The 24197-nt window shown below is 43.5% G+C and overlaps 2 protein-coding genes across 3 annotated transcripts in view; both read left to right on the plus strand.

Annotated features, from left to right (window-relative positions):
* The window catches only part of LOC123760673 (uncharacterized), a 231305-nt gene that overhangs the window by 44531 nt on the left and 162577 nt on the right, over nucleotides 1–24197 (plus strand). The window lies entirely within an intron of this gene.
* LOC123760765 (putative per-hexamer repeat protein 5) lies at nucleotides 20835–22180 on the plus strand. Its single transcript, XM_045746549.2, has 2 exons — nucleotides 20835–20872; nucleotides 21535–22180. Exons 1-2 carry the CDS (start codon nucleotides 20835–20837, stop codon nucleotides 22178–22180), a joined length of 684 nt encoding a protein of 227 aa, XP_045602505.2.

The following is a 24197-nucleotide window of genomic DNA, read 5'->3' on the forward strand; positions in this document are numbered from 1 at the left end:
GTGATCATGTCTCCCCTTACTCTTCTATCTTCCAGTGTCATAAGGTGCATTTCCCGCAGCCTTTCCTCGTAACTCATGCCCCTTAGTTCTGGGACTAGTCTAGTGGCATACCTTTGAACTTTTTGGACCTTTGGACTTTTTGGACCTTTGTGTGTGTGTGTGTGTGTGTGTGTGTGTGTGTGTGTGTGTGTGTGTGTGTGTGTGTGTGTGTGTGTGTGTGTGTGTGTGTGTGTGTGTGCGTGCGTGTGTGTGTCTGTGCGTGGGCATGCACGCAAAGCTTGATTGGTCGTCATTTTTTTTTACATTTATTTGATTTTAAACTTTATTATACAGGCTTGGGTGAAACATTAGTTATATAGAAGGAGCACATTTAAGTGTCACAATATTGCAGGGTGAAGGCGTGCAATATTGCAAAATATCTCTTGGATAATGACTGTTGACTGGTGCCGTAAAGACTTTACGAGGCCTCAACCCACCAACGTGTCCTAAAAGCTAATGGGATAATACGCAGCCCATTTTCCTCCCTCCTATCACTTTGTCCTGCGACGACATTAGGCCAGTCCCCATGACAACATGACACCCGTGTCCATGACAACATGGCACCCGTGTCCATGACAATATGGCACCCGTGTTCATGACAATATGGCACCCGTCCCAATGCGTCACGTTACCGTCATTGTTACACTGCTGCTTTCTTCATCTGATTATTATTTAGGGTAATAATGAGTAGTTGAACTATAATAAAGGACCTTCACCCCACGGTCCCACGCAGGGAACGTAGGGCGACGTGGTCGGCGCCGAGGGAATTTGATAATGACAATGTTCATTTTGACACTCTTATGAAATTAATGTATTGTATTTTTATGTAAACTTTCCAAATTATAATTGTACAATCATCTACGAATAAAGTTTTTGATTTGATTTGTTGGTAATCCAGCAACGAACTCGAGGTTGTCAAATTGAGGAAATAAACCAATTAGTTCGTGAGATGAATGATTTACGAGACACAGCGAAGATTGCTCTGAATTCTGTGCAGGACAGCCTGCACCACCCAAGTTCCTGGACAGCCTGCACCACCCCCAGTTCCTGGACAGCCTGCACCACCCAGTTCCTGGACATTCTGCATCATCCCAGTTCCTGGACAGCCTGCACCACCCAGTTCCTGGACAGTCTGCACTATCCCAGTTCCTGGACAGCCTGCACCACCCCAGTTCCTGGACAGCCTGCACCACCCCAGTTCCTGGACAACCTGCACCACCTCAGTTCCTGGACAGCCTGCACCACCCAGTTCCTGGACAGCCTGCACCATTCCAGTTCCTGGACAGCCTGCACCACCCTAGTTCCTGGACAGCCTGCACCACCCTAGTTCCTGGACAGCCTGCACCATTCCAGTTCCTGGACAGCCTGCACCACCCCAGTCACTCTCAATAACTAAGAGAGGGATCGTCCACGCGACCCTCGGGTATCATCTCTGACTGCAGCTGATCACTGTCTGGGGTCGCTGGCTGCAGCTGATCACTGCCTGGGGTCGCTGGCTGCAGCTGATCACTGCCTGGGGTCGCTGGCTGCAGCTGATCACTGGCTGGGGTCGCTGGCTGCAGTTGATCACTGGCTGGGGTCGCTGGCTGCAGCTGATCACTGGCTGGGGTCGCCGGCTGCAGCTGATCACTGGCTGGGGTCGTCGGTTGCACCTGTTGCAGGGGTGACCAGTCCTCGCTGCAGGCCGGGACAGATTAGTATATAAAATCGTTACGTCCTCGGCATTCCGGGCTTCTGGAGTCTATAACGACCAGGAGAACTTTCAGAAAGCTGGGATGTGGTAGTGGGTTGGGAGGTGGTGGTTGGTAGGTTGTAGTTGGTAGGGAGGAAGTGGTTGGGAGATGACAGTTGGTTAGGGAGGTGGTGATAGTGGGTAGGAAAGTTGTGGTTGTAAATTAGATTATGTGTGGTGGCAGGTGATGGTGGTTGCCGCGCGGCAGGTGGGTCCTCATGTTCCACAGCCTCTGGCTAAATTCATTCAGTGGCAACATTTAAATTACAGAATGGAAATGATTCGTATTTGGTCCTTGAACATGACAATATTGAGTGACCTAAGACCGAGAGACTGCATGGGGTGAATGCAGTAACCGGCAGCTAGTGGTCCATCTTATCCTTGTATTAGGCAGTTAGTAAGCGTGTTAAATTGCCAGCCGGAGTGGATAGCGTATTACGGCCTCGCAAGAAATTTATAGCCTACTTGAAGCTGGAGTTTAGTGTTTAATGTAGACTTCTCTGCTCCGGTTATTCCCAACTACCTCCCATAAAGATGCTACTAACGCCCTACCTGAGGTTTGTGTTTATTAAATGTAATGAAGCAGTAAATAACTACCTCCTGTAATGCAGCGACTACTGTCTGTCACATGTACTAAAGCGACTACTGTCTATCAAATGTCCTACAGTGTCTACTGTCTATCACACAGGCTACAACGACTACTGTCTATCACACATGCTACAACAACTGCTGTCTATTACATGTGCTACAGCGAATACTATCTATCACATGTGCTACAGCGTCTACTGTCTATCAAATGTGCTACAGCGACTACTGTTCATCACATGTAATACAGCGACTACTGTCTCCTGTGCTCTGCTGCGACTGGCTATCCAATACCAAATCTGACCAGGGCTAAAGATTTAGTGGCTAATCAGAGGAAATCTAGATGGGCATCCGGGATAAAGTTGTCCTGTCTGGTTCCGAACACTCTGCTTCACATCTCCAGACACCACCCAGGGGAATTAGGGTTTGGGGGGGGGGGAGGAAGAGGGTTCTTCAGTCACTATTGTGTGCACTCACCTACATACCCTCATGCAGGGTCGAGTGTTAGCTCCATAGCCCAGATTTTCCAACCCCTGGTCAGGTAATGCAATGTCATTTTCCTCTTGCCTCTTTTTGCACTTTCTTTTCAAGTGGCAAAGTTCCAGTTGCTTGCAATTATTAGACTGAAGTGTTTCGTTACATCGCTCAACGGCTCGTCTGCGTTTCCAGCTTCTACTCTTGTCCACTTGCTATACTCATTCTCATTTGTAATATTGTCTCTTTGTTCATTACGTCTATTGGTTTCAGTATCTGATGCATTGTAATTATATATTCCCAGTTTTGTGTTTGTTTCGAATGTCGTGAGATATGTTCTCTCAGCCCTTCGGTATAATTTGAGCTTTAACATATAGAGACTTTAACCCTAGGTTGCACATGCAAGTGCAGGCCTCTCATACGGTGCGTATGATGCTCTCAAGGCCTCTTGATGAATGCACCTAGAGCTACTCCGACCGTTGCCAACTCTGCATGCCCTGCACACCTTACGTTGCTGTTGTGTTCCGCAGGGGAACAGGCTTGCAGGAATATTAACTGTTTCTCATAGCTGTCCTCCCTTAAGCCTTGAATGTCCCAGTTTCTTTCCTCTACTATTATCGTTATTGTTTGGCATGTGTATGTGTACTCACCTAATTGTACTCACCTAATTGTGCTTGCGAGAGTAGAGCTCTGGCTCTTTGGTCCCGCCTCTCAACCATCAATCAACTGATGTACAGATTCCTGAGCTTAGTGGGCTCTGTCATATCTACATTTGAAACTGTGTATGGAGTCAACCTCCACCACATCACTTCCTAGTGCATTCCATTAGGAATGTGTGTGTGTGTGTGTGTGTGTGTGTGTGTGTGTGTGTGTGTGTGTGTGTGTGTGTGTGTGTGTCACATGGGGCTACTTGCCCTCCCACAACATCTGGCAGGAGTGCAACAGGTCTAGCAGGAGTGCAGCAGGTCTGGCAGGAGTGCAGCAGGTCTGGCAGGAGTGCAGCAGGTCTGGCAGGAGTGCAGCAGGTCTGGCAGGAGTGCAGCAGGACTGCTATTACTCCACATCCTCGCGGTCTCCTTCGTTCTCCGGCTTTCCTTTTCTCTCTCCGCTGCTCCCTGCTGCGGCCTCAGGTCTCTACTTATTAATGCAACAATCTGCCCCACCTGCTTAAAGCTGGAGCAGTATTCCCGCCACTCTCTCTCTCTCGCCTGCTCGTTATGCTTCCTCTTACCACACTATCTGCTCTCGTTGTAACCCACCAAACACCCCGTTGCTACACTATCAAGAAGCACAGGTTAATATTTGATAGTTTTCTCTGAGAGGTGTTAATATGAACTCCCCTAGTTGCGCTTCTGGAGGTTGAGTTTCGACTCTTTGGTCCCGCTTTTCAATTGTCAATCAACTGGTGTACAGATTCCTGAACCTATTGGGCTCTATCATATCCACATTTGAAACTATGCATGGAGTCAGCCTCCACCACAACACTGCTAGATGCATTCCATTTGCTAACTTCTCTGACACTGAAAAAAGTTCTTTCTAATGTTTCTGTGGCTCATCTGGGTACTAAATTTCCACCTGCGTCCTCGTGTTTACGTACCACCCATGCTAAATAGTTTATCTTTATCAACCCTACCATTTCCTCTGATAATTTTATAGGTGGTGCTTATGACTCCCCTAACTCTTCTGTCTTCCTGTGTGGTGAGGTTTAGTTCCAGTAATCTTTCCTTGTGGCTCATACCTCTCAGCTCAGAAAGTAGGCTGGTTGCCTACCTCTGAATGTGGTCTGTGAGAGGTGTTAATATGTGCTCTATGAGAGGTGTTAATATGTATATTTTGTGAGAGCTGGTAGCATATGCTAAACATAAACTCACTCCACACATTCTCTTGTGCCATCTACATTTACAAAACCCTGCTCTGAAACTCTCCCTGGACAGATGTAATAGGACCCATAATCACCACATCAGAAATAAATATCTCTTTGACATCCCAGAGTCAAATTTAATCTGTGTAAACACTCTATGCAAATAAAGGGACCTAGTCTGTGGAACTCACTCCCTAATGAAATGAAAAGCTGTCCAACTTCTGTCTTTTTCAAAAACAAAACCAAAATGTACCTAATTTTATCTTCATAGTTTCCTACCTAGTGCTTGAAACTCGCACTGCATCTAGTGCTACCCAGTCCCCCAATGTTTATATACCTAAGCCATCAACTTTACCATTGTGATCATTGCTATCATCTGTGCTTTCAATATGCTTTACTGTGCCTATTACTCATTGTCAAATTATCAATCAAGCTGTCACTGCTATCAATCAAAGCTATCAATGTGCTTTAATATATCTGCTAATCTCCCTCAATTTGTTCTTACAATGTACCTGTTAACATTTTATAAAAATTACAAGAATTTACCTACTTAATATTATCTGTTAGATTAAGGACCTGCCCGAAACGTTGTGTGTACTAGTGGCGTTACAAGAATGCAAACAAAATGATATGTACTCTCACAAACCCAATGTACCTTCTTGTATATATATAAATAAAAATAAATAAATAAATAAATAAATAAATAAATAAATAAATATGCTCTGTGAGAGCTGTTAATATGTACAATGTGAGAAGCGTTAACATGTGCTCTGTGAGCACATGTCATCTCTAAGAGTAGTTATTTTGTTGGCCATCTGCACACAGGCAGCGATGATATTCATCTATGATGGCGTTGGGGTAAACAATTGGGGTGAACAGTTTAGTTGCAACATCCACCCTCAAGTCTTCTCCATTGTCCGGTAGGAAGGGGAGGAAGTTCTACTCCCGCGTGGCGTCGTGCGTCTCGCTCAATGCTTGAGTAAAACTTCAGAAGCCACTTGCTGGAACACTTTTTGTGGGGACGATAGAGCGACGGACTCGCTTCCTACAGGTCGGCGTTCAATCCTCGACCGTCCAAGTAGTTGGGCACCATTCCTTTTCAACGTCCCATCCCAGATCCTCATCCTGATTCCTTCTCCGTGCAATATAGTTGTAAGGGCTTGGCGGTTTCCCTATGATAGTTCTTCTTCTCTTTTTTTTATTCAGATCATCCTGTAGTTTCTTGCACTTTCTAGTAGTTTCTTCCATCTTACGCGTGCATGTGTTTGTCTGCGTCTTTGTGAATTAATGATGGGACAATTACATTTGATATAGTACCCTTTGCCCTCAAAAAAAAAAAAGTCGTTCCAAACGTGTTTATTACGAAGTCGAGAGCTCTCTGCTAGTCACTGTGACAACTGTGTCTGTTGTCAAGTGGAACTCGATTGAAATTAATTACACGTCAGAAATGATTTTGCTGGCGGCAGTCCTGTCCCGATGTTTACACGCCAGTGTTGTGGAAGAGGCACAACAGCGTCGGTTTATAATAGTTCATTTGCACACGTGAGAGAGAGAGAGAGAGAGAGAGAGAGAGAGAGAGAGAGAGAGAGAGAGAGAGAGAGAGAGAGAGAGAGAGAGAGAGAGAGAGAGTAGAGAGTGAAGAATGTTGAGAAGAGAATGAGAGTAGAGAGGTGAGAAAGAGAGAGTAGTGAGAACACTTTACCAGAAATATTAAGCTGGTTGTAAAAATATATATATATGGGTTATATATATATATATATATATATATATATATATATATATATATATATATATATATATATATATATATATATATATATATATATATATATATATATATAAATAGTATAATAAAATCAAATAATCAGCAGAGAAAGTAGGAATACCGTCACCTGAATACTTGACATTATTAAGGAATTACTGTCACAAAGAGACGGCTTGTTGACAAGCATTTTATATCCTGTTGAAATCAGATCCCTGGTACAAGAGCTGTGTGATCAAAGTGATTTTGATTGAAGCTAGCAACTGACTCTGCTGATGCAAAATGTTGAAGTTCTACAAATGAATGTAATTTCATATATTTAATTTATTTTAATTATCTTGCAAATTTTGTGCACCCTTTCGATTTTCTGTTTTAAATTAAATTATTTATTGTGTCTCCAGGTCTTTATAATGTAGAGATTAATGTCGGTAATTAGAAAACATTGTTTGCATATATTGCAGTGTGTGAGATGTCGAGCTGGAGTTCTGCGTCACTCGCCGTCTACACGTCATAATTATGATGCCTAGTGTTAGCATATTTATATTGTTAATTTTGTCTTGAAGAAATTTATAATGCATTTAAAATTCTGTAAATTAAATCAATTATATATGAGCAATTAGTTTATGAATTAAAGTTTAAGAATTTGAGTAAGTGTAAACAATAATACATTTGCGAATAACGAATTTAAATTCAAGTTCTGAATTTAAATTATTATTAGTGTTAATATAATTATAAATCATAATAATAATTATAGTATAACAAAATTCCAAAATTACTAACACAGGTAACTCTTTAAAAGGTTCTGTTTAACAAGCTTGCTTTTTATAGAGGAGGCGGCCATTACTGCCAGGGGAGACCCGGGAGTTACAGGCACTCTGAGTGCAGTACCAGGAACATATATCTTCCTGATTGATTGATAAAGATTAAGTTACCCAAGAGGTAGCACGGGCATGAATAGCCCGTAATATATCTTCCTCGTGTGGGTTGATTTGTATATTATTTTGACTTCTAATAGAAACATGTAGAGATGTTGTTATGTTATCTAAATATATCAGTTTCATAAATTTAATCGGCCTCTCCAAAACTGAATTATTTGATTTGTCCTTAATAAAGTTTTTTCGTATTAAATGAAAATATAAAATCATATTCGTTAGTAAACGATGATATAAAAGTTGAAGAATTCTCACATAAACCCAGGTAACATTAAGTTAGGTAAACGCTAGTTAGGGTAAGTTAGACAAAGAAAACACTGGTTAAGATAATTTAGATAAAAAAAATCACTGGTTAAGATAAGTTAGATAAAGAAAACGATGGTTAAGTTAGGGAACGTTTGGATATATAAATAGTAACTAGAATAAGTGAAGCTATTCAGAGAATGCAAGGTTTGGTTAGGTCATGTCAAGTAAATTAAAGTTTCCTCAGAGTAATATAAGTTCGGTCAAGATTGGTTGAATCCTGTAGTGACGATAAGTCTGGAGAGGCCACAGGTCTCTAGCACTACTGAGAGTACGAGAACCCTCTAAATACAACCTGTAAGATCGTTTAATACTCTCTACAGTGTCCTTTAATCCAGGCTAACGTGACGGCCCGGTGTAAGCTGGCAGGATGACTGGACAATGGCTGTCATGATGTTGAATGCCTTCCCTGCGCTGAACTGATTATGCTGTTTGGTGTGCAAAATATGCATAAACATATGTAGATGTATATTTTGTATACATATGTGTGAAATTGTGTAAGCATGTGTTTATGTTGATATGTCAGAAGAGGAAGGCTTTCTAGCCACATTTGCCAGTGCAAGTGTCCAAGTCATTTCTTGCATACTGTTGCTCTGTCTCCTTCAAGCATAAACTTATTAATTTATCTCTAACCTTTACACTACTCAGGAACCATCTCCATCACTCTCACTCTCTTTCTACTGATTCTCCAGTCTCTATCTACTTATCTATCCATTTACTATATGTTATGACCTTTCTTTTTTTGTTACTAATCCCACCATCTTTCTGTCCACGTACCTGATCTCTCCGTTTCTCTACCTATCTTTTCCCCCTCCTCCTCTTATCGGGGATGACACCTTAGTATCTCCTCCACAAGTTGGACTTTGACTCTCCTCTGCTCTCCCTGTATCATCTTATTTATATTTTTTTCAATATTATTAAATAAAAAAATTCGCCCTTAAAGTAATGGGGCGTATATCGTTCATGTCAGCCATGACATCCTTCATGTCAACCAAGCTTCCTACAGGTCAGCCAAGCATTCTACAACACAGCATCATTCATCTCGGGTCTGATCTGAATTTTAACATAAATTTGTTGGTAAAATCTATCAATATTCTCCCTTCTTCGCCTGATCAAGATAGAAGATGTTTCTCCATACACCACGAAGCGTTCCGGACACCCCCGGCCTCCTGATCACAGCATCCCTCTTGTTTGTTATCCACGCGTCCATCCCTTTATTAATGATTCTTTTTACACCTTTTAGCATCTCTCTTCTCTATCTCCCTTTATCACTCTTCTTTCTCTCCTTTCATCTCTCTTCCAACATCTCTCTCTCTCTCCCCCTCTCCCCCTCTCTCTCTCTCTCTCTCTCTCTCTCTCCCTCTCTCTCTCTCTCTCTCTCTCTCTCTCTCTCTCTCTCTCTCTCTCTCTCTCTCTCTCTCTCCCTCTCTCTCGTCTCTCTGCAGCAAAACTATTAATCTTCCCGTTCTTTACATCGCCGTCGTCTATTGGCTGGGCGTCCACCTTATTCCCACACACCTTGGCACCCTCCTCTCTCTCGCACCTTCACTCTCCCAGCTCCCTGATGGCGATATTTGTGCTTTTTTGTTCGTCCTCTCTCTCTCTCTCTCTCTCTCTCTCTCTCTCTCTCTCTCTCTCTCTCTCTCTCTCTTACCCCTCTCTCTCTCTCTCTCTCTCTCTCTCTCTCTCTCTCTCTCTCTCTCTCTCTCTCTCTCTCTCTCTCTCTCTCCCCCTCTCTCTCTCCCATACGTCATACGTTTCTAACGACCTTATTGCTGACTACTAAATATGTCGATGTTGAGATCCTGGACTCATCTAAGGGTTACCATCACCATCTATACTCATCTCAGGGTTATCATCACCACTTGTACTCAGGTGGTGATGATATCTTGTTAAGATTCGCGTATTTGTCGCTCTTGTATTTTAACTCCTGTACCATCACTCTCGCTCCTCCCGTCTTCCCGAAGTTATCACATTCAATTTGCCTCTCTTTTCCTTTGTCCTTTTCGTCAAGAGAGGTTGTGGCGCCATCACTGCTTATTGCCACCCCCATCCTCACACCTCTCTCACGCTCGCCTCCTCAGAACGGGTTTACTGGCTTTTCCTCCCACACTATCGCACTATCTTCCCGCTGCACACCACCTTCTGGCGCCAGGGAAATATTTATCCCTCCCCGCTTGCCTCATACAGCTGGAGACTGGGAAACAGAGCGAGAAATGGAAGGGAACTGAACGAGCAGAAAGAAAAGTGTGGGAGAATGGAGAGAAAAAGAGTTATACGAGGGAAAAAGTGCGGGCAAGAGATGATACAAAGACAAAGTGTGAGGTGAGAGAAAATAGAAAGTGTGTGATAAAGAGGGGGTAAAGTAGCACCAGAGAGAGACAAGAAACATGGGAGATACAAGGCAATTGAACAGAAGTAAGGAATAGAAAGGTTCAAGAGAATAACAAAGGCAATTTAATACAACGAAGATACACTTGTATTACGCGCGACCTCGGACACAATTCCGTCAATAAGTCACTACTGATATACTGCGACGGGCAGGAGCCTGTTTGATGCATCTCTGTTTATCTCACTTCAATGTAAATCATACGTGATGTGTATGGATGGGCGTGTCAATGTGTGTGTGTGTGTATGTGTGTGTGTGTGTGTATGTGTGTGTGTGTGTGTATGTGTGTGTGTGTGTGTGTGTATGTGTGTGTGTGTGTGTGTGTGTGTGTGTGTGTATGTGTGTGTGTGTGTGTGTGTGTGTGTGTGTGCACTCACTTAATTGTACTCACCTAATTGTGCTTGCGGGGGTTGAGCTCTGGCTCTTTGGTCCCGCCTCTCAACCGTCAATCAACTGGTGTAGAGATTCCTGAGCCTACTGGGCTCTATCATATCTACATTTGAAACTGTGTATGGAGTCAGCCTCCACCACATCACTTCCTAGTGCATTCCATTTACTAACTACTCTGACACTGAAGAAGTTCTTTCTAATGTCTCTGTGGCTCATTTGGGTACTCAGCTTCCACCTGTGTCCCCTTGCTCGCGTCCCTCCAGTGTTGAATAGTTCATCCTTGTTTACCTGGTCGATTCCCCTGAGGATTTTGTAGGTTGTGATCATGTCCCCCCTTACTCTTCTGTCTTCCAGTGTCGTAAGGTGCATTTCCCGCAGCCTTTCCTCATAACTCATGCCTCTTAGTTCTGGGACTAGTCTAGTAGCATACCTTTGGACTTTTTCCAGCTTCGTCTTGTGCTTGACAAGGTACGGGCTCCATGCTGGGGCCGCATACTCCAGGATTGGTCTTACATATGTTGTGTACAAGATTCTGAATGATTCCTTACACAGGTTCCTGAACGCCGTTCTGATGTTAGCCAGCCTCGCATATGCCGCAGACGTTATTCTCTTTATGTGGGCTTCAGGAGACAGGTTTGGTGTGATATCAACTCCTAGATCTTTCTCTCTGTCTGTTTCATTAAGTACTTCATCTCCTATTCTGTATCCTATGTCTGGCATGTGTGTGTGTGTGTGTGTGTGTGTGTGTGTGTGTGTGTGTGTGTGTGTGTCTGTGTGTGTGTGTGTGTGTGTGTGTGTGTCTGTGTGTGTGTGTGTGTGTGTGTGTGTGTGTGTGTGTGTGTGTGTGTGTGTGTGTGTGTGTGTGTGTGTGTGTGTGTGTGTATGTGTGTATTCACCTAGTTGTGCTTACGGGGGTTGAGCTCTGCTCTTTCGGCCCGCCTCTCAACTGTCAATCAACTGTTTTTAACTACTACTACTTTTTCACATCACACACACACACACATCCCAGGAAGCAGCCCGTGACAGCTGACTAACTCCGAGGTACCTATTTACTGCTAGGTAACAGGGGCATAGGGTGAAAGAAACTCTGCCCAATGTGTCTTGCCGGGGCCCAGGATCGAACCCGGGACCACAGGATCTCATGTAAAGCGTGCTGTCCGCTCGGCCGGCCGGTGTGTGTGTGTGTATACTCACCTAATTTTGCTTGCGGGGATTGAGCTCTGCCTCTTTGGTCCCGCCTCTCAACCGTCAATCAACAGGTGTACAGATTTGTCAACCACTCTGACACTAAAAAAGTTCTTTCTAATATCTCTGTGGCTCATTTGGGCACTCAGTTTCCACCTGTGTTCCCTAGTGCGTGTGCCCCTTGTGTTAAATAGCCTGTCTTTATCTACCCTGTCGATTCCCTTGAGAATGTGTGTGTGTGTGTGTGTGTGTGTGTGTGTGTGTGTGTGTGTGTGTGTGTGTGTGTGTGTGTGTGTGTGTGTGTGTGCCGGGGTAGCCCTTTGGTGAACGACTCCCGCACCACCGTCCTTCACTGAAGCGATGCTGCTTAAGATGGGCTTTATCTCCGGGCAATCAAGAGTGATGAAGCATAACGCAATGTAACTGCGAGGAAACAGGTAGAACATCAAGTGCTGTACGACTCATAAAATACCAGACTTCTCCTGACGACCCAAGCATAAGGCCCTAACAGTTGCCTGGGCGGTGATGGATCGCTGCCCCTCTGCAGCCACTCCTGCTGCTTCTGCTGCAGCGTCCTCGACCACGACTCGGCGATCCGGTGTCAAGGTCATCTTCGGTAAAATAAACAATACCTACATAGTCTACCATTGTGCAATAAAACATTTAACGGAAAATAATTCCAATTACTTGGGCAGGATAAATAGCGAACACCTTACCACAAGAACAAGATATAAAACATTAGAAGTTAGCGATAAACTCACAGATTTTGGAATAATAAAGTCAGAAGACCTGACGTTTACAGATCACTACAAAGCAAAAAATATCAACAGTCAGGGAAATCATAGGGTGGAAAATGAGAACGTTTAAAACAAAGAACTCCCACTCCGATGATGATACTCTTCAAAGCACTTGTACTTTCCTATGGAATATTGTTCGGTTCTCGCATATTCTTTCATGGTAGGCGATATTACAGAGCTGGATATTAACAATTTAACAAGAAAGTAAAAATCTAGCATTAATCTCTATATTGGCGTGTATTTATTTGTAATCGCTTTAATTTCTTCATTTAGAGATCTGTCTCTGTGATCATAATATCTAAGAGTGGCATTGGTTCGAAATTTGAATGACGTTGATTCGACGTGAAATTAACGTTGCTCTTGGATATTGTGCCCATTGGGTAGCAAGAGACCCAGTGGACAAATACTCCCATTTTGACGAAAGGCGACATAAACCTCAGTCTAGATAATCTCCTAAAACTTGGTTCCTGCACCACACCAGTCGCTGTCATCTTCCTGTGTATATCTACACAGCTATAAACGGAGACGTCTGTCCGAGGCTGGAAGCTAGATGCTTGGTGCTAACCCTACTCAATTCTTTTCTGTAATTGGAAAAGGGTACATGCCCAACATGGTCGGATCAGAGTTCAAACGATTTCAGCATGGCACAGTGCCATACGAACCTCCTGGGAGCTCTAAGACTAGCATAACCTAGACAATTTAATTAGCAAAATATTACAGACTAGTAAAATATCTAATACTGATCTTCGCAAAATTATCAAAATAATTCTACTTTTTGAACGTTGGCTTAATGGTCAAATATATGTTCAGGAAATCATATATGTTCTTAGTGTCGCGATCCAAAAATGAAATGCTTGCTATATCTGGTGCACGCACCCCAACTCCGAAGAGATGGATGAGGACTTCGAACAGTGATTCCTATATGTGTGTGTGTTTTCTGTAAACTGTAACACAAAGTAACAGTCAAGCGCATCAGTATGGCGACCCAGGGGGGAAATGCCCGCTGCATCCTCGGTTCCTGCCCGGCGTCGGAGGAGTTTGAAGAAATCTACAGCCTTTAGGAAAAAAGCTTCCCTTTATTTCCCCTATATATATATATATATATATATATATATATATATATATATATATATATATATATATATATATATATATATATATATATATATATATATATACACACACTTGTAAGTATGCATGCATGAGGCAGTGTATGCATACAAGTGCACTGGACAAAAGCACTATATGGTACAAGAATTTATGGCAAGGTTTTGATGGAAAAATGGACAAAAATAATTTCGAACTATGAATACGAAATGAGGCTTGAAACAGAGCAGGAGGGTTTGACACACTGGTAGAGCACAGAGAGGACACAGAACAGCCAGAAACTGTCAACAGTTTTGTTCAAAACATTACGGAAAAAGAGAGGGAGAGGGAGAGGAAGAGGTAGAGAGAGAGAGAGAGAGAGAGAGAGGTAGAGAAATATAGGGGGAGGAGAGGGAGAGAAAAAGAGAGAGAGAGAGAGAGAGAGAGAGAGAGAGAGAGAGAGAGAGAGAGAGAGAGAGAGAGAGAGAGAGAGAGAGAGAGAGAGAGAGAGAGAGAGAGAGAGAGAAAAAAAAAAAGGGACGAGAAGTAAGCTTAGGTGGAAACATGCATAGCGGCAACTAGCCACATTTGTAATACAATAATTTAAGGAGTTGCGTGAAGGTCAAACAGATCCAGACAATATTGCTTAAGTACGTTCAAGTATATTATTGCGTATGAAGGCATATGATGGTGGTACATTTTGCCGAATAACGGCGTTGATCGGCATATCATAGTAAATTATTATGGCATAGAGAACACTAAGTTCATTATGACGTTGACCTCAATGGCGTCTCGAGCCGTATTGCGGGGCATGAAGGAACAAGTGTATTATTTTGCATTAGGACGCATCTTGGTACATTTAGACGGGCTTGGGCGTGTTTACGAGTGTCAGAGTGTAGCGTATTGTGAAGTATGACGCTCTCTCGTGGATTATTGAAGATTATTGAAGTGATAAGTCGATTATTGGTTTTTTTACTGTGAATTAGTACGGTACAATGGGGCTAAGAGTGTAGTGGTGGTGATGATTACGCAGCACTGTGGCAAATGTTTATGTAATGTGATCTTTTGAGGAACATAGTGGCTACTGTGAAGTCCTGTGGCTCGTTACATAGTACTTTTGGTTATTGTTTTGTAGTCTTGTTTGTGGCATAGTCCTGTGGTTTGTTTTGATAGTTTGTGGCTAACTGGAGAGTTCAGTGACTTACTGTGTTGAGGTTTATGGTTTATCTGGAGGTGTAGCATACATCACATATTATTTCGAGTGCAGCATAACAGTATTACCTGGGTTGCTGCATACTGGAGTTCAGCATCCTTTAGTATATATTTCAGTTCTGTCACCCCTAATCCTTTCCAGACAATGCAAATTAATCTTTCTTAATTGCTCATCATTTGAGAGACTTCTCGCTAATTCCTTGGATTAATTTTGTCATTCTTCACTGTCCATGTTCTACTGAATTGATATCTATAGTACTATAGTTCAGTGGCCAAAATTGAGCTGAATAACCTGAATGAGGCCTAACAAGGGTAAGATAACACTGACAAATAATACTGGATGTCTTATTGATTGGTTGTGGTGTCGGACTTAAAGTCTAACACCCGAAAAGGCTAATAAGACCACAACAGTTAATTTCTGACCAACTAAAAGTATACTGTAGACTTGAGTATAGTCCAGGACTATAGTAAACTCTCAGTGTATATACTCCGAGAAGTTGGGTATATCTTTCGGCCTATATAGCCTTTCCCTTATTGCTAACTCTCCGACAAACAGTTTCCAGTATCCTACTTGATTTATTCCGTACACTTATGCATAGATTTTTTTTTAGGTTAAGTAATATTAATCATAACTCCCAGATCTCTTTCAAATTCAGGTTGGGCAGTTTCAAAGTTTTCCACCAGACGTCTAGACATGGTGAGATAGCATGTTATTTGCTGTCTTCTCTTCTGGACAATATACGTATTAACAAAATATTGATATTAGAAAAAGTAAAATATATCCGATATATACCAACTAGCGATTTCAGTTTAATTGCAACGAAAACGACCGGGTTGTCGTTAAGGCAGTTCACTGTTGACGTAACGAACTGTTTGCCAGTATCGGGCTAAAAATATTGTCCAATAATCATCGAAGCTCAATAGAGCTTGAAATAATTTGCCGGATTTTTGATTTCTTCTGATTTCAGAGACGAGTTCATTTTAAGACAGGGAGTTCGTGAAGATTAAAATATAAATACTGGATATAAAAATATGAACATAACAAATTTAAACCTAGAAAATATGTATCTATAAAAATTAATGTCTGTCTGTCCAAGATTGGAGGTCAGAGCCCTTGAGGCTAGCCTCAAAAAACTTTCCACTGTGATAGCTGTCGGGTACGAGCCCAACATAGCCGGGGTCGACAATTTCAAACGAGTACAATGTGGAACGATGTCATAGGGAACTGGCTAACATAAGAACAGCATTAACAAATTGTATAAGAAATCCTTCAGAGTCTTGTATGCCACATATTTCGGCCCAATCCAGTAATGTGCGGCTTCAGCCTGGAGTTCATATCTAGTCAAAAACAGGGCGAAGTTGAAGGTGTAAAGGTATGCCACCAGACTAGTCCCAGAACTACGAGGTATGACTTACAAGAAATGGCTACTCGATTTAAACCTCACGTAGCTGGAAGATAGAAGAGTTAGACGAGACATAATTACCACATATACGATTATCAAGGGAATGAGTGGGTTGATAGAGGCATGCTATTTAGAAGGTGGCACATGCACCAAAGAACACCGGTGGAAACTGAGAACCTAGTTGAGATACAGATATATTATAAAGAACTGTTTAGTGTCAGAGTAGTTAACAATTGGAAAGTATTAGGAAGTGGCGAAGGCTGACTCCATACGCAGTTTCAAATATAGATATGATAAAGCCGAGTAGGTTCAGGAATCTGTGCACTAGTTGATTTACCGTAGAGAGAGTGGACCAAAGAGCCGAAGCCCAAACCCTGCAAGCACAATAAGATAAATGCAAGTAGATGAGCACAAACTAGTGAATAAATTTAATGAGTTAGAGGAGGCACTTAAGACTAACCCCATGCAGAGAATCAAAATGTAAAGTGAAGGAAATCCAATATTCGAACATCAGTACATTATATGAGAACCGGCTGAAAACCCAAGAGCCAACGCCCAACGCTCGGACCAGTAGGTACAATTAAGTGAATATAGGCACACAGACAACACAGCCAATTGCAATAACTGTAAATCCTGAACTATACTCCATCAAGCGCGACACATGGAGCCGAATAATAAAATAACTTATGAGGGAGAGGTCCTGGGACCACCTCATGAACAGAGGACCGTAACGAAGGAAGCAAACTAAACTATCAAGAATAAGCCAACGTATTATAGGTTATATTTCTGGAACATTGAAGAGATATTACAAAGAGGGAAACTGTGTGTGTGTGTGTGTGTGTGTGTGTGTGTGTGTGTGTGTGTGTGTGTGTGTGTGTGTGTGTGTGTGTGTGTGTGTGTGTGTACTCACTTAATTGTACTTGCGGGGGTTGAGCTTTGACTCTTTGGTCATTGGTGTGTGTGTGTGTGTGAGAGTGCGGGCGTGCGTGTGACCTCAGACATCGTTATGTATTGTGCCAGGGTTAGTTAGACGATGTGGAGCCTCTGAGCAATAAATATAATAGCAGCAGATGCTGGAAGCTGCTTGGTGCCACCAGAACGTACCAGTATATACAGGAATTTCAAGCTTAAACGAGAAAGTAGAGAAGTTAGGACAACTTATGCACCAAGGTACAGCCCCTGCAAGGGAGAAGTGACTAATGGGCAGCAGAAAGTTATGTGGAACTAAATAAAGAGGCACGAGTGTATTGGGAGCGAGAGAACAGAACGACCACTCCCACACCTTTGTCAGCCACCTCTTTCCCGTAATAGAACGTCGCATTTTGACGTATACTCTACGTAATGCCAAAAATTGCCGTACTAGAAAATGGTAGCGGCTCGCGAAAGTGACATAATGTTCCGTTTTTTGGTTTGGGTCCTCTGGTAGGTTAGGATAAGGGCACTTTAGTGCGACAGTTTCTTGACGTTAGGAAACCTTAAGAGGACCGGCTGCATCAATACCATTTTCTTCACGGATCCTCCTCTAACAGTACGTCAGTTGCCCGACACACGAGTTAAATCCCAAGGAAACATTTCTTCTCACAATATTTCATATGTAGAGTGCTTCGTTACTGACGCCTTTTATTCCAGTAAGTGGTAATGGATGTTCCTTGTTCCCGAGATCAACGTCGTCAAGGACCTAGCACCACACCCAAGGTCCCACCTCACACTCCACACAGGGACCCACCTCACACTCCACACATGGTCCCCACCTCACACTCCACACAGGGACCCACCTCACACTCCACACAGGGACCCACCTCACACTCCACACAGGGACCCACTTCACACTCCACACAGGGACCCACCTCACACTCCACACAGGGACCCACTTCACACTCCACACAGGGACCCACCACCCCATTCCACCCCCAGAGACCCACCTTATGGGTTCGAGGTGGTGAAACAGGAGGTCTTTTTATATTGGCAACATATATCACTAGAAAGTTTTAAGCTTCGCGTCCCTTAGTTTTTGTTAATACATAACCGCTTCAGGTGAGGCTGGCTTGACCCAACTCACATGTGTACACATACTACAGAGTACTCTGGGGTCCGGGTATGATAGTGGATTCAGTTCAGCAAGGGCCCGGGTGTAAGAGGGAATTCTGGACTCAGTTCAGCATGGGTCCGGGTATGAGAGTGGGCACTGCCCTGCTACTTGCACCTCCAGCACTCAGAGCAGCACAACAACATGGACTGAGAGCGCTAAAGCCAGCTGATCTCTGATGACATCACCAATATAACTCTCTGAGAAGTCACAACTCTTCTCCCCAGGGAAAGCCGAGGAAAACTGGAGAAAGCCGAATAAAAGTTAAAACTTTCACGGAAGGCTCTTTCCCCTGGCAACTTTTCTTGCATTTTTGAGTTGCAAACAATTGCTCGGTGGCATAACTTTTATCAGTATTGCGTTCATTGGTGTGTTGAATGTTGGTGTGCTGAGTGTTGGTGTGTTGAATGTTGGTGTGTTGAGTGTTGGTGTGTTGGTGTGTTGAGTGTTGATGTGTTGAATGTTAGTGTGTTGAGTGTTAGTGTGTTGAATGTTGGTGTGTTGAGCGTTGGTGTGCTGAGTGTTGGTCTGTTGAGTGTTGGTGTGTTGGGTGTTGCTGTGTTGAGTGTTTTTGTATAAAGCAGTGATTTTTTCTTGTTACTGCTTAATGAGTGATGGACTCTAAGAGTAACAATGTCTCGGTCGAGTGCAACAAACAGAGAACAGGACAAGGGTCCTACGTGACATCTGTGATCCAAAAGAAGTCATTCCGCACTGTCATGGCCTGAGCATCCTTCTTCATCTGGGAGACCGCGGATGTGAGAGCAGCATCACCTCACGCCAGCATCCACCATCCCACCTTCACAGCGCCTCTCCCTCCCAGCATTATTGGTTTTCAATGTGTATCCTGGAGTTCTACCTCGATATTGGCCTTGCTGGCTCATCTTAGTTTCCCTTCCTCTCCCTGTCTCCAACTTCTTCCAATCCCCATTTCCAGCTTCCTCCCCTCTCAATCTCTCACGTTCTCCTCATCTACAATTTCTCCCAATCTCTCACTTTCTCCCCATCTCCAATAGCCTTCCCTTGCCTTTGTTTCATGAATTTCTTACATCATCTAAACCAGCTTGGTCACACCCAACTGCCCGGGCGGGTCTCATCTGGGGGGTGATACGTGGTTTTCACACCACCATCACTACCACTTACTAAATCCTCACCCACTACCTGGATAACTACCACCAGCAGCACCATCACTACCCACTACCAGGACCTCCAACAGCACCATCACTACCCACTACCATGACTCCTACCATCAGGACCAACAACAACTAACTTGACCCAATCACCATGATCACACTACTTATGAAAAGGCATTTGATAGTGTTCTTCGTAAACTGTTGGTGTACAAGACGAAGAAAGAAACTGTTACAACTATTAAGACATATAAGTGGGTAAAGGCGTACTGGAAGAACAGGAAACAGTCCCAGAGAGGTGTGGTCCTTGAGGAAAGTGTCAAGTGGGGTCCCTCAGGGCTCGGTGCAAGGACAACTACTGTTCCTAACATACATGAATGACCTACCCAAGGAAGAGAGTTCGTATATGTAAACAAAATTTCGGATCACGTAAAGTTAGTGAGGAATAAGAAGATCGAGAAGATCTGCAGAAAATATCATGAAACACTGACAATCTCCAAGAATGGCAGACAAGAGCGGCTGCTAGAATGTATTTTCAACAAATATAAAGTAATGAAAATGAGAATGGGAGAAATGAGACGAAGAATTGTTATACACCATAAGAAAGAAGGCAACTATAGGAATCGGAAAGAGAAAGCAATTTGAGAATGGTTATAGTTCCAATATAAACAAAGTAACATCGGCATCATATGAGGATTCTTTCAAGACAATATATACAGCATGTTAAAGACCACTGCTGGACCTTATAAATCACAGAAGAAAAAATGAAAAGGTGTAGAGGTTTGCAACAACATTACTGTCAGAACTGAGACGGTCAAGTTATAAGGATTTGCTAACGAAATTAAATCACACAACCTTATACAATACCTAATGAACATGATTACAACATTCAAGATATCGTGGGGAATGGGCAGGGTGGACAAGGACACCCTATTGAAACTGAGAGAAAGCTTAACAAGAGGATATAGGTGAAAGGTGAAAACGTAGATGAGTCGAAGAAATGTAGTGGAATACTCATACTCTGTACGGATTACGGGTAATCATCAGGTGGAGAGAATTGAAGTTTTGGAAGCCACCTCCATCATCTGCTTTAAAGCCAGATTCGGAAAAAGATTTCGAACTTCAGAATAGTCCAATTATAATGCAACATTTACAACAAAGATAGTATAGGCGGGGAATGAGGAGCGAAACCTCACTACCTCGTAGTCACTGATAGTCATGTACGTTTTTGGTTTTGATTTATATGTTCTACCACAGACGTGGCCACACATTTACAATACTAACCAGCATTGATAAGTATACAACACCTTCCCCCCCCCCCGGACACCTTCCTCCCACCCCCCGGACACCTTCCCCCCACCCCCCGGACACCTTCCCCCCACCCCCCTACTCTTCGTCAACCCCCCCTACGCCCATCCGTGCATCTGGGCGCCTCTGGAGCATAATACCGGTCCATTACCCAGGCAAGATGGCGCCTTACGGAGGACACGTGTATGAAGATGGATAGTGTGATTCCTTGACTTCTAGACGGAAGCTGGGAGGAAGCCGCGCTCTCTGGAAGAGGTGGAAGGGAAAGTGTGGGAGAGGAGTAGGATGTGAGGGAGAGAGGTACATGTTAATATAGAAAAGTGTAGTAGGCGAGGCAAGTCTCATTTACACTCGAGCGCTTTCATTCATGTATCTGACTGTTCTCTATAGTTTATATATATATATATATATATATATATATATATATATATATATATATATATATATATATATATTATTTAGATCATTACCAAGATCATTATCTAGGTAATTATCTAGGTCATTATCTAGATCATTAGCGAGATCAATATTTAAAGTATTACCTGAAGCATTACCTAGATCCTTACCATAGATTATCATCTCGAGCAGTAGTTAGAGTATAACCCAAAACATTACGGAGAACATTTCCAACTCACAACATGTTAGGAGAGAAATTCTGTACCGTGTGAGACCCATCGTTACCTTAGTAAAATATTTCATGTTGTTCAGTGCGATGACCAGAGTTGTACAATGTGGCCCTCGTGACGTATCTCTGGCTCAAGGTAAAGTTGAGAGTAACTTTAGTGTTCTTACCGCTAACACACTACTGCTGGCACTGTTGCTGGCACTGCTGCTGGCACTGTTGCTCTCACTACTGCTAGCACTACTGCTGGCACTACTGCTGGCACTGCTGCTGGCATTACTGCTGGCACTGCTGCTGGCACTGCTGCTGGCACTACTGCAGGCACTGTTGCTGGCACTACTGCTGGCACTGCTGCTGGCACTGCTGCTGGCACTGCTGCTGGCACTGCTGCTGGCACTGTTGCTGGCACTACTGCTAGCACTACTGCTGGCACTACTGCTGGCACTGCTGCTGGCATTACTGCTGGCACTGCTGCTGGCACTGCTGCTGGCACTACTGCAGGCACTGTTGCTGGCACTACTGCTGGCACTACTGCTGGCACTGCTGCTGGCACTGCTGCTGGCACTGCTGCTGGCACTACTGCTGGCACTGTTGCTGGCACTACTGCTGGCACTGCTGCTGGCACTGCTGCTGGCACTGCTGCTGGCACTACTGCAGGCACTGTTGCTGGCACTGCTGCTGGCACTACTGCTGGCACTGCTGCTGGCACTACTGCTGGCACTGCTGCGGGCACTACTGCTGGCACTGCTGCTGGCACTACTGCTGGCACTGCTGCTGGCACTGCTGCGGGCACTACTCAGTTTACATATAACGAAGTCCAGGAGGGAGGAGCAGGAGGTGATGAAGGACGAGGGTCATCATCAGGAAGGAGGAGTATGACCTAACCAGAAAAAGTTGTGAAACTGGTGAATGATAAGAACAACTGGATCATATCAGACGTGATGAATGTTGATGTCAGGTCGAAAGTTAATGTATAGAAATGGAGTTTGTTGATGTATGTGAGAGACCACAGCTTGCGGTGAATGTGCAGAAAATGAAAGTAACATCATATATCATTTATATATTTATTATTGTATCTCTCTCTCTCTCTCTCTCTCTCTCTCTCTCTCTCTCTCTCTCTCTCTCTCTCTCTCTCTCTCTCTCTCTCTCTCTCTGCCGAGGTTATAAATTCAACTCCTAAGAGCTCGTCTTCAGGACCAGGCCGCGGCCCTCAGGCAATAGCTACTGGATGTTATTTGTGGAGGATTAGATGGAGGAGATGGAGGAGGAGCAGGAGGAGTGGAAGATGAGGAGGAGGAGAAGAAACCGTGAGAAAGGGGATATTGGAAGTGAGAGAGTAGAATGAAACAAGGAGTGTTATTGAAATTGAATGGTACCAAAGAAAAGAGAAGGCAGGTGGAAAAAGATTATACAAATAGATATATTATATACAATGAAAACAAAATTAAAAACAGAAAAAATATACAAAGGGACAGTGATACTGAGACACAGACATAAATAGAAAGACAGACAAAAAACTTCTGCTCCATAGACGCACCTGTCCTTACCTGCCTCTCTCGCTGTGCTCCGTCAAGACAAATTAATAAGGTAATTGAATGATCCACTTACAACCTCTGGTGATCATAAGAGGTTGTCGAAGGTAATTACACCTGGTCTCAGTGTCACCTCAGCTCCACTCTATCAATATTTCTTGCAAACATTCTCCCTATTTCTGTTGTTGTCAGCAGGAGGTTTCATCCCCAAAACTTGCTCAGTAATTAATTTTAATTTTATCTTTGAACATATATTTGTATTATTGTGTTATATAGAGGAAAGAATGTTTGTGTTGTGTGTCTAAAGGTGGAAGCTAGAGGCATGGGGCTAGCCTCATCCAAATTTGAAGGGGTAATGGTCTGGGGTACGGGACGGACGTAGGCTGGTCGAGGAAAGCCTAAGTTTAATGTTTTAAGAAATATAAGACTGAAACCATACCACCAAGTGCGATTTTCATGAAAACTATTAACTCAGTTAATTTGGTAGGTGATGAAAATAGTTGAAAAGATAGTTAGTGATGAGAAGTCACTTCTCGGAGTCTTCAGCTTGGCCAAATTGACATGCTCAGAGAGAGAGAGAGAGAGAGAGAGAGAGAAAGAGAGAGAGAGAGAGAGAGAGAGAGAGAGAGAGAGAGAGAGAGAGAGAGAGAGAGAGAGAGAGAGAGAGAGAAAGAGACGGGTAAAGTCAGAAAAGGACTAACATACTCTACCTCTAGTACGTAGGGACTAACATAGTCTGCACCTAAAGCTTCAACATGTGTCTTGGACACGTTTGGGATGCAACAGGTTGACAAGTAGACATGGGTAAGCGGAGAGGAAGTGAGGTGGGAGACGCCGACTGGCTCAACAACCCTCATCTTGCATGCAACATAAGATGCAGGAAGTTGCGACATCTCAGTGGTACTGGGAGCAACATATCTATCTCGATGTCTCTAGATGAATCGTTATTTTACTGTATTTTACAACGTACGTTACCCTGGGGTACACTACCCTGGGATATATTACCGTAGGGTACACCACTCTTGGGTACACTACCCTTGGGTACACTACCCTAGGGTACACTATCCTGGGGTTCACCACTTTTGGGTACGCTACCTTTGGGTACATTACCCTGGAATACACAACACTTAGGTATCGGGAATATTTTTCTCGCTCTACCTAATTTTTATCTCCTCATTCTCTTTCTCCCACTCTCCCTCACATTATCACTTCTAAACACTCTCATTATCTCCCTCCTGAACCCCCTTTAACCCCTCATCCCTCCAGTCGTCCACCCCCTCCCCCCTCTACCTGACCCCAGCACCCCTCCCTCACCACCCATAGGGGGGGGGGGCTCTGGGACTAGTAGCCTCCCTGCTTAACAGACCTC

The sequence above is a fragment of the Procambarus clarkii genome, chromosome 21, assembly GCF_040958095.1.
Source record: "Procambarus clarkii isolate CNS0578487 chromosome 21, FALCON_Pclarkii_2.0, whole genome shotgun sequence".
Taxonomy (NCBI): Eukaryota; Metazoa; Arthropoda; class Malacostraca; order Decapoda; family Cambaridae; genus Procambarus; species Procambarus clarkii.

Coding starts and splice junctions, on each gene's coding strand:
- LOC123760765 (XM_045746549.2), top strand. CDS start 20,835: ATGGCGCCTTACGGAGGACACGTGTATGAAGATGGATA. Junction 20,873..21,534: donor CACGTGTATGAAGATGGATA/GTGTGATTCCTT, acceptor CACTACTGCTAG/CACTACTGCTGGCACTACTG.